At 54.4% G+C, this 11,494-nt stretch overlaps 1 protein-coding gene across 1 annotated transcript in view; it reads right to left on the reverse strand.

Moving 5' to 3' along the window:
- Window positions 1–10,047, reverse strand: part of CRTAC1 (cartilage acidic protein 1) — a 33,027-nt gene extending 22,980 nt beyond the window's left edge. The window contains exon 1 of the mRNA XM_022569119.3: window positions 9,456–10,047. Coding sequence (XP_022424827.2) covers window positions 9,456–9,479 — 24 coding nt within the window. The 5' untranslated portion in view covers window positions 9,480–10,047. The remainder of the gene's footprint in view (window positions 1–9,455) is intronic.
- Between the last annotated feature and the right edge of the window lie 1,447 nt (window positions 10,048–11,494).

An 11,494-nucleotide genomic window follows, 5' to 3' on the forward strand; every position in this document is an offset into this window, starting at 1 on the left:
TCTCTCTCGAAGCTGCCCACTCTTTCTATCCCCACTGCTGGGGATTTGCCCCCTCTATCCTTCAACTGAACAGCAGTAATATTTGTTCACTGCTCCCCCTTTCTTCTCATCTCTCCCTACTTCCACATCAGAGCTCCCTTTCTAAATCTCGGAGCTGATCATGGGACCCTGTACACAAGGCAAACGGAGATTTGTTTTTAATTGCAATTTCATATAACAAGTACTATATGAGGAATGGGTAGTAATAACAACACTTACCTATCACCGACTATGTGCCAGGCACTACTCCAACCCTTTACATGGATGATCTCATTTAATCCTCATAGTAACCTTGTGAGGTAGGTACCACTTTTGTCCCCATTTTACAGATGAGGAAATGAAGGCACAGAGAGGTTAAGTAACTTGCACAAGGTCACACAACTAGTACGTGGTAGAGCCAGGATTCGTGTCTAAGCCATTTGGCTCCAGAAATGGTGCCCTTGGACACTACACTAAACAGTGTCTTTCACTACACCAGACTTGTCTTAAAGGAAGTAAGATGGGAGCACAATGGAAGGAGCAAGCATCTCTGCCTGGGGGTGCTGGGGAAGGCCTAAGAGGCAGTGATGAACTGGCCAGAGGGACAAGGTGGAGAAAGCATTCCAGGCTGAGGAGCCAGCACTTGTATGGTGGCTGAGCAGGGTCATGCAGCCCCAGGAGGCTCAGAGTGGCTGGGACAGGACGGATGGTGGGACGGGGCGTGGCTAGGAGGTTAGAAGAGGCTGCGGAGGCCTGGTGCACAACACAAGCCAGGAGGGTGAGGGATGACTTGGCTGGAGGGACGTGTTGGAGAGAACACTGCAGCAGCGGGGTGTGGAGGAGGCCGTGGGAGCGTGGGCCTGGAAACAGAGAGGCCAGCTAGGAAGCAAATACTGTGGCCCAAATGGAGAGAAAGCTGCCATTCAGTCATTCACTCGGTCATTCATTCGCTAGTCTTATGCACCTCTGTCAGGCACTGTCTGGGCATCGGGAAAACAGCTGAGAACAAAATGAAGTCTTTGCTCCCGTGGAGCGTATATTCTAATGCCTCAGTCATTGGCGTTTCTCCACCCCGTCCCCCGTCCCCGTCTTCTGCATTGCCAGCCTGGAAGACAAACACCAGACCTTCTGTACCTCCCCAGCCCCCCAGGGCCTCCGTGTCCTATGCATCTTCCCCAGCACAGTGAAAGTATAAGCCTTCCTCTTCCTTCCCGCTACCTGGAGAGAACTCCAGATGCTGCCTGCGGCTGCACTTATAGAAAAGAGGCTTGGTCCTGCTCCAGAACAAGGCAAACAAAAACGCAGGGGACCCAGGCTGGGAGATGCCACAGAGACCCGCAGTCTAGTGAAATGGTGTTTCTGAAAGTGAGAGGACAAACGGAGTCTCTCAGCCTCACGCACAAGGCAGCGCAGGTCCTTAATGAGTATTATCAACTGCTCGGACTTCCGGGTCTGTAAAATGGGAAATGAAACGAGATAACGCATGCCCAGTGCCTGGCAAAGTCCATACGTGGTAGGTAATGGCGACGACAGTGATGCTATTACTACCGCATAAATGTTTTTCGAATGAACGAATGCATCTCAGGAGATGGAGTCCAGGCCCACCAGGTGCTCCCTGTCGGGGAGTAGCTGCCAAATGTCGAATGGGGCTCGCGGGACTGTCAGACACTGAGGCATAGGCTGGCTGTGTGACTAATTCGTCTAGGGACCCTGGTGGAGTTCTTTGACGTTTTAAACACTGCTTTCCAAACGCAAAACCCCTCGGTTTAGAGTCGTTTCCACACCCATTTTCAAGCATTTTGCAGATGCTAAAGGCCAGGTTAGAAATGATGTCTGGGGCATGGCTTCTGACCTCAAGGAGCTGACAGTCCTCTGCGGGGGAGACATGATACAGGGGTAGGCATTCAGAGTAGCAACAGGTACAAAGTGCAGACGTAGCCCGTAGGAGGGAGGGATTAAGTATCGAGGTGTGTAGGGGGTGGGAAGGGCAGGCAGGAAAGGCCCCCTGGAGACAGGGAATCTGGATTCCAATGGGAGCTACATTCCAGGTGGATTTGACTCAGCTCGGTGCAGGCGGCAATGCCTTTGGAATGCAGCGTCTGGGGTGCGGAGTGGAGGGTGCAGGAGAAGGCGGAGACAGTCTTGCGTGGAGGCAGCAGCTGGGGCCTGTAGAGCCCGCCTGGCGCATCTGGGAAGGAGCCTGGAGTCACCCGGTGAGGGAGGTTTGAAGTCGGGTAGAGATCCGATTGGATCTGGGGCAACAGTGTGCAGAGCGGCTGGACTGGCTGGTCTCCAAAAAGTGAGTGAGAGCATCACAGGGGGGACTTGGGCGTCCTGGAGCTGGGGGTAGTTGACGGTGTGGTACCGGATGACCTCCAAAGTTCTCTTCCGAGCCTAAGTGTCTGTGGGTCAGGCTTTTTTCCTAAATCATTTAAAATGCATTAGCGGACCTTGCTATTTAAAAGCGTTCTCCTGGGAATCTTTCCGTGAAGCAATGATTCACTCTCCAGTCTGTCTTTGGTGGAAATCCAAATGATCATCTCTTCTATCAGCTTACAGCTACCAAGATAGACCTGCACGGAGCTTCCTTGTAGCAGCCTGGTGGAGGATGGGGGCAGTGGGCACCCACAAGAAGTGAAGGGGAGGAGAAACTCAGCCCTGCTCCAGGCTTAGAGCTGGTACCATCTCACAAGTGGGCCCTGTGTGGGCTCCTCAGACCCTGCTTGATCCGTGGGACCTTTGGAGGTTTACAGAGCCCTGGGGCCAAGCGCCAGTTCTGGGAAGAAGGAGCCCGAAGGAAAGCTGGCCTTATGGACCCAGGCCTGTCTGGAGATCCACTTTAATACCAAGGGCCACACCTGCCCCAGACTGGCCGCCTACATTTACACATTCATTTGTTCACCCACCGAGCACCTGTGGAGCCCCTCCATAAGCCAAGCACTGTTTAAGGCACTGGGTTTACAGCTGAGAACAAAAGACACATGTCTCCACCCCCGCTGCTTGCAAGGCAGCATTTCTCCTTCTTGGGAACTCTTCTTTCCCCACCTGCAAAAGGCTCTTTGGATATACATAGCTTCTCGGATGACTGGTGCATGATTGCGATTCCAAGAAAGAGTCTGTTCTTAGACTAGGGCGAAAGGGAACGTGACATCACTAAGGCAAGGCGACAGAAAGGGCCCGCGTGCTCACCAACTCTGACTACAGGGACTGACCTCCAGAGGCTGGGCTGCCCTGGACACGCAAGATGCTCACCACCTTCACGACAGGAACTGGGTGAGATTTATGAGTGAGCTTGCCCTCCCAATTTCGGCAGGGAGGGGTGGAGCCTTGGTCCTCTAAGGACAGCCTCTAGGAACTTCCCACCTCCAATCCTGAGGGCAAGGGCAGGGCGGGGCCTCCTGTGAGAAACTCCAGCCCAGGCTGCTCCCATGACCCCCGCAAGGCTCCTCTCCCTGTCCAGGTGGGGGACAGGGGTTCCCCGGCAACCTGCTGGTCCCCAAGGAGGGCAGGGACAAAGGAAATCCGGAGGAGGGGGTGGCTCTCAAGGTAGGTGGAGCGGCTGTTAGGGAGGGAAGAAGTCCCCACGGTCCCTTCCTCAGTCAACAGGACCCCTTAGCTCCACAGTGATTCCCATGACCTTGTCACTGTACTTGTTGGGTGCAAACAAAGATAAGAGTAACTGGAAACCACGGGAAGGGTCATTTTACACTCTCGGCAACACGATTCCTTTGTGGCTAATTCAAGTAATATGTCAAAGTGTCCCTTGGAAGAGATCTTTAAGAATATGTCTTTGAAGTAAACAAGGTTTTCCTAATTAATGACACGCCTGCCCACCCCTCCTTCAAGTTCCTTGCAGAACTTCCCTGGGCCGAGAGGGCTGAGCAGGAAAGGGTGGTGAAGTCGTGGAGGGAGCGGGGACAAATCCAGCCGCTTGTCAGTTGGGGAGCTATCGGTTTCTCCGCCGGATGTTGATCAGATTTCCTGGGCTGGAACCAACTCACAGGGCCCGGGTACTGGAATTTTTCCAAGAAGCAAACGCTTTGCTTCCTACGAAGTCAACATGATTTCTTTCAAGGAAAATTTTTATCCTTTCTTTTTTGTAAGTGTCTAGGGTTTTTGAAGGGCAAATCTTTGGACTTTTCTCTAAAGACAATGATTATGATATAATTATCATTCTCTAAGACCACCCCTGACCCCACACGCACTCACAGAGAGGCCTGGGGGTAGGGGAATGACGTGCCCAAACTTGTACCATGAGTCAGTGGCATAGCCAGAAATAGAACTTTCCAAACTCCCAAATTCCTAATCATAGCAATATTAATAACAGTCTCTTTATAATTTCCTGAGTGTTTTCACAGCTCACATTGAATCTTTACAACAACTTTGTGGAGAGTCTGGGTAAGTCATTCTCAGGAGACAGCAGATCTGAGGTCCAGACCAGCTTTGCCACTTGTTTGCTGTGTGACCCTGGCTGGTCTCTTCACCTCTCTGGATCTCAGGGTTCTCAGCTATGAAGTGGGAGCATTGGGTGAAAATACTTCTAAAATCCCTCCCACCTCTAACATGCTGTGATTCCATGATGTGATGCTCTGGTCCAGGGTTTCTCCACCTTGGCACTAGTGACTTCTTGGGCCAGACAGTTCTTTGTTGGGGGGCTGTCCTGTGCATTGTAGGATGGTTAATGTCATACCTGGCCTCTACCAACTAGATGCCAAAAGCACTCCCTGCCCCAGTTGTCACAATCAAAAATGTCTACACACATTGTCAAGTGGGCAAAGTAATCCCTCCGTTCACTGCCCAAGGACTTCAATAAGGTCAAGACCATGTGGTTCAGTGGAGAAAGGTCTTCCTGCCCCCGCCTCTTCCCCAACCCCTGCACACTTTTCCACACACTTTTCAAACACAACCTCCTAGTTCTTTGCTACTTCTCATTTCTTAAATGCCCTCCGTGGTCCAGCGTGTGTTTGGTGTGATAATGAACCAATTGATTTCATACTTTCTCTTAAAGAGAGTTCACAGGTTTATGTCCCCTAAGCAACCAGCCAGGCTCCCCAGAAATCCCTCGCAGAACCCTGGATGGCCTGGAAGCCTGTATCTGCAGCCCGCAGGAGGCTCGGTGAGCATGGATTTGTCAGCACTCTTAAATCACTGGGCTCTGAGGAAGCCTTCTCCCAGCACAAAGATCCTTCCTTAGGAATCAATAGCTCAAGGCCTTCTATCACACTCAGAATTATCCTGGGACCTGTAAAATTTCTTTTCCCCAAGCACGGCAGAACCCCGAAATGAAAACCCCAACACGGGGGAGGGAAGAGGGCAAGGAGGGAGTCCTGCCAAGGAGGCCTTGTCCGCAGCCCAGATGTTGCTGCGAGCAGAGGCTGATGTGCGAACCTGGACACTCGGTCTCATTCGCCGGGAAAAGGAAGACCCAGTGTGGTTCCCAGGGATCCTGCAATAATATCCTCTCCCAGCTGAATACCTCTTTACATCTCACCAAGGGTAGAGGCATGTTAAAGACTATCTTCCTTGATTTTCACTATCCTACACTCATCACAGGTTGCCAGCCTCATCATTTTGCAGAGGAGGAAACTGAGGCATGCAGAGGTTAAGCGGTTTGTCCAAGGCGCCTGAGCAGGAAGTGAGGAGCCGGATTCTAAGCCTGAATCATTTCCACTACTGAGCTGCCTTCCCAGCGAGAGTAAGATTAAGGGTCAACCATCTGGTGGGGTTCATGAAAGAGGCGACTTCTTGTTTCCTCAGTGTCTAATGCCACTCCCCCATTCAAACAAAAATACAGAGGTACTGTGCTATAGCTGTATTTTATGTAAGTATATTCCTCTGGGCTTATCCAGAACCAAACCATGCCTTGGGAATGCTGGCACAACTCTTCAGCTAGAGCTGGAATCAGGCGCAGATCCTAAGCACAGCCTCTCAGAAACCCTGCTTTCAAGGAGGGGGCCGTGGCTCTCCGGTGTTCCACATTATCCTACCACCTCCCTCCTCTACCTGAAGAAAAAGACCCAACTTGTCTGTGAGCCTGAAGGAGATGAGGAAACTCAAGCACCTTCCCTGGCAACAAGCATCCCTCAGGTGAGCCTTAGGGACAGAAGAGGATCCGCCTCTTGGAATTTTGGCTCTGCAGCACTGGTCCCTCCTGAGGGTTGCTGGCAAGTCTGCAGAGGCTCGGTTGGGGGGGGGGTGCTCTATGCAGAGTGCAAAGGAGCAGGGTGGGGAGAGGACACAGAGGGGGCAGCCCACAGGCCACTCAGCAAACCTCCTTCCCAGGGCCTGGCTCAGATGTCAACAGCCAGCCTCACAGAAAAGAAAACGGGCAATGGAAATGGTAGTATCTTCCAGGTCACCCAAGAAGCCCTAATGTGAGGATTTTGCAAAAATAGAACATCCTAGAACTCTGACCTTGAGCTGGGAGCAGCAAGGATGGGGAAATGGGCAAATACTGATTGGAAACTCTCCACTTCAGCCAGGATCTGAGTACTGGAGGCCCCATAGGCAGTGGTGTGACTACAGGTCAGAGAGACCTCACTCTAGCATGCCTGAACAGAAGGAAGGAAGAGCTCCAGGCTTGGGTTCCAAGACCACCACAAGGGGCTGGGCATTTCTGATTCCTACGTGCGTGGACAGAAACCAGGAGTCGCATTGCTTTTGCCTACAAGACCACTTGAAATAACAAGACAAGATAATGGAGGAAGGGGAAAGAATAATTAGGAATTTCTGTTACCTGTATATGTACATTATGAGAACTTTATCTGCTCCTTACCTCCTCAGTCTGAATAACAGATTCAAAGGAAATTTCCCCCAGTTTACTAGATTTATTAATTTACAGATGTCTGATCAGTCAGCAATTATGAACACTAACTGTGTAGAGAACACACGTCCATCTCCATAGTAAAGAGGAAGCAGGTCATGGGAGCGGAAAGAGCTCTAAGTAGAGGACTGGAAATCCTAGGACCCAGTCCTATCCTTCCACCAAATAGCCATGTGACCTTGGGCAAGATACTTGCCTTAACTGGGTTTCAGTTTTCTCATCTGTAAATTAAGTGTGCATGTGGGACGGCATTGGAGTAGGTGCTCTTCAAGGTTCCTTTCTTCTAGCTCTAATATTCTTGGGCTCTATGAGTCATAAACAAGTTCAAAGAACACACCAGCACCAAACACAAAGGATGATCTCAGAGAGCAGGTGGGGCTAGGTACCAGCTCTATTTCCTTGGAATGCTGTACTTGTATCTGTCTCATTGCACCTGAGACCACAGACCACCTTTAGTCCAGGAAGTACGTGGTAGAAGGGTTCCAATCATGAAGGTGATGGTTAAAGGCTATAGCCTGAACCTGCTTAAAGCATTAAGTTACTATGACCAATGAAGGGCAAGAAGTGAAAAGTCAGTGGTCCTGAGCTGGGTGCCTTTGGCGCCCCCTACTGGGCACCAAAGAGCCTGCTGGGCAGCTTCCATTGCCTCAGCAGGCAGCAAGCAAGACTGAGAACAGGACTGTCACAGCTGTTTAATAGGACTACCTTCCCGGTCTGTAGTCCGCTCTCTATAAGAGTATGTTTCACTCTCCAGAATTACACAGACCATTGGTCCACACATTCAGAGGGCACTACGGTGGTGCTATAGGATGTCTTAACCAAACATCAAGGTGCAGAGTAATAAACCTCAGGGTTCAGAACACCAGGTGCAGCCCAGATGGAGAGGAGAGAAGAAAGCAACCAGCAGGTATTTCGCTGTACAAATCCCCAGTGGAGAGAAGGTCTTGGGAAATGCAGCAGAAAAATGTTGACTGCAGGTAGAGGATGGAGCTGGGTTTGGGGGTATGAATTGAGAGCCCCACTAAAAGATCTACAGGCTGATGCAGCTGCCCTAGGAGTTCAAAACACTCATTCATGTTCAGGGATGAGGTACAGGATACAGTCCCAACTAAGCAGCCCACTTTTGACCTTCTCCAGAGACCATTAGTACCAACTGTAAACCAGGATATTCTAACTGTGGTCCACTGAGCCAGCATCAAGACCTTAAACTCCCTTCATTGTCCCTTAAATGGACTTTAGGACCTGCTGCCAGAAACATGTTCTTAATCAAGTCAGACTGAGAGAAAAAGCTTCCTCAAAGGCCATATTGGAAGAACCGCCATATTCCCACTTTCCATTCTCCATCTCCCCTTCCTCATGGCTGAGAATGAGGTACAGGGTGACTCTGAATTCGCTCTAATTCAGTCTTGGGTAGCTGCAGCCCCAAGTCATCAGGGTCAAAAAATCTCCCACCAACAGCGTTTCTCTTCCCACAAGAGTTCTCCCCTGATTCAAGCAGCACTACAGAGTTGAACCCTATCCCTGGAACCTTCTTGCCTTCTTTTCCACCTGGCTTCACTTGGGAAGTCCTGCACCCATCCCAGAAGACACCTCAAGTGTGACTCAAGAATATGTCTTGCCTGGAGAGCTGAAGCACCTCCTGGGACACACAGAAGCCACACTAGGTGCACACCTTACCACCACCAGCGTCAATATTCATTAGTCATTCCCCGAGGAAGGAAAGTGACCCCCCTCCCCAACCCCAGAAACACTTCCCGGCCACTCTGGGAGGCTCCTATCCAGGCTGGGATGACTCTGGTTTCTTGAGTTGGTTTCTGCAGAAACAGGACTAACCAGGACTCCCAACTACTGTAGTGCGAAGAAGCGCGCTGCATTGCTGGGTATGCCCCCGAGCTCGGCCCGCTGCCCCATCAAAGCCGCCATGTGTCCCCACTGGGCTGAGGAGGATCCCTGGTCCCCCTGGAATGCCTGAAGCTGGCTTGCCTGAGATAGGCTGAAAGCAAGCGGACCACACCTCGGTCCAGCAAAGGCAGCCGGCAGCTACGCCGCGCGCTGGGCTGGCTCCCCGAGCTCTCTGCCACCCAGCGCTGTGCCCGGGAGCTCGGCTTTCCCGGGGAAGAAGAGCTAGCTTCCCCTAGGGCTCCTCCCCATCTTGGAAGCCTAGGCACCCGGCCGAGGCCAGTAGCTTCCCAGGCCCGGAGCTGAGCCTGGTTCGCTGGGTGACTCCCCACTACGCCAGGCACATCCCTCCTCACCTGCTCCGCCCCCTCCCAGCCCCGGTGCCCTCTCCCCAAACAGCTGACCTCCAGGACGCCCCAGACACCTTCTCTGCAGCTATGAGGGTTATCGCCCCCGCACCTCCGCTCCCACCTCTCCTCCACCTCCGGCCCCGCACCCGCCTCTACCCCAGCCCGCGGGAGGTTCTGCGCGCCAGTCGAGTCCTGCGCCTCTTGGCAAGTTGGAAGCCAAGCCGCCGCCGCCTTAGCGGTCTCCGTCTTCCCCGATTCCCGGGCGGCACCCCCGCCAGCCCGGCGGGCGGATCAGGGTGGGGCGCAAAGGGCGGGAGAAACTTTCTCTGCCTGAGTGGGTGAGGGGCACCGGAGCGGGTACTCACGCCGGCGTCTGCGCTCGGAGCCATCCTCGGGCTCTCTCAGCCCCACCGCCTGGGGGCGTCGGAGAGCGGGAGCTCGCTGCCGCCTCTGCCGCCGCCGCCGCTGCCTTCCAGCTCCCAGCCCCGCTCCCGGGCTGGCCTGGAGCCTCCCGCCCCGACGCCGCTCGCTCGCTCGCTTTATACAACTCCACTCGAGCGCGCCCGGGCTTATGTAAAGGCTGGCGGAGACCCGCAGCCAATGGCGCCGCAGCTGGAGCTGAGGGCCCGGGGATGGGGGGCGCCCGCGTGGCCAATCGCGGCCCGGGGAGCCCGGGGAGCCGGGTGGGGGGAGGGGCGCCTCCCCTCGCTGATTTAGAGCCGGGATTGCGGCGGCAGCCGCCAGCAGCCCGGCCGGCCAGGCGCGACGCGTCGGGCGCTGGGGTGGGCGGCGGCGAGGGTGGGTTCCCCCCTGCGCCCCGCCGCTGCGTCGCGTAACCTTCAGGAGGCAGCGGGACCTGGCGAGGGGGGCGAGGGCGTCTGGCTGGGCGCTGGGGGCCGGGGGCTGGCGGGAAGCAGGGGTCCCCCGGGAGGAAGCGCCGGGAAGGAAGGCGGGGGGGGAGGAGGGGCGGCGAGCCCCAGGGCCCCGCGGTCACCCCTGCGCGCAGGGCCGAGAGTGGCGGCTGGGACAGCGGCGTGCCTTCCCCTTTCCCCTGATAGCGATCTGGCGTCGCCGGGCCGGGCCGGGCCGGAGCGGCCGCGCGAGCCGCGGTGATGGCGAGATTTCGCGCTGCGGAGCGAGCGCTGAGCCGATCTTTATCCGGTCAGGGGACGTGTCCGAGTGCCTTCCGGGGACTGCTCAGTATGGAGAGCGGAGCTTCGCTACGGCCCCAAAGGGCGGGGAGCGGGCGAGCACAGCTCGGAGATGAGGCGCGGCGACGGAGGCGGTCGCGGGCAGCGTCTCTCCCTCCCGCCCGGTCCCCCGCCCGCCCGCCCGCCGGCCTTGCGGGCGGTGCCCCCACCCCACCCTACCCCTCCTAGCCCCTGCCCAGACAGGGCCGAGGCTGAGCCCGGCCCACCCACTCTGGTCCGGTGCGTCCATCCAGCCTCCCTCACCGCTTTGCTCACAGGTACTGCTTACCCCCCTCCTCGAACCCCAGCCCCCTGCCGTGGGCGGGACGGTCTCAGCCTCTCAGGGCAGGGTGCAGCGGGGGGCTAAGCTTGGGAAGAAAGCCCTTGGTCAGCAGTGCCCAAAGTGCCCGTGTGCGGGGCAGGAAACTGGCCTAGGTCGATAACACTCTCAAGTCAGGTCCCTTATTTTGCGCCTAGAATAGGGCCTGGCACGTAGTAGGCTCTCAGTAAGGATTTACTGAATGAACCTTGAACTGAATAAGGACTTGGGCTTTCTGAGAGCTGGGGTACTGGGCTTGGGAAGAGAAAGACCTGGGAATAAGCCATCAGAGAGGGAGGGAGCTAGGACTGTTTTCTCATCTATTGATGCCTTTATGACCACCACCCTGCCGTCTGGGCACTTGACTCCAAATGTGCTCTTTCGTGGAAGACGCCGACAGCCAGCCCCTGACCCCAGACCCGGTTATCCCCAGATTTTGAGCAGAACTACCAGAGCCTACTCTGGGCCCTGATTTCAGGTGGCTGTGATCGTCCTCTGGAAAGACATAGCTAAGGACAAGCAATCTTTCTCGCTTTGGGGGTCCTGGATCTAGCTCAGGTTTTAACCTTTTGAGGGTGATGAAACCTTTTGACTGTTTTCAATCTGATGAAAACCATTGAATCCTTTCTCTAGAAAAATATACACATACACATTTACAGGCATACACACACACCTTGAGTATAATTTCAGGATCATTAGGGACCCTGAGTCTCTCTTGGGGCTCTGCCCAAAGTCAAGCTCCTGTTTCTCTAGGGGTCTAGGACAGTGGTTTATAATCATCCTCCTTTTGGGGAATCACAGAACTCTTTTGAGCCTTTCAAGAATCTGATTAATGGTATGAGTCTGTGTCTCAGGAAACTGCTCAATCACATACACACGTGTTGACATGCAATTT

This window comes from Delphinapterus leucas, chromosome 16, assembly GCF_059928025.1.
Source record: "Delphinapterus leucas isolate spDelLeu-1000000601 "Yukka" chromosome 16, BTC_Dleu_Yukka2, whole genome shotgun sequence".
NCBI lineage: Eukaryota > Metazoa > Chordata > Mammalia > Artiodactyla > Monodontidae > Delphinapterus > Delphinapterus leucas.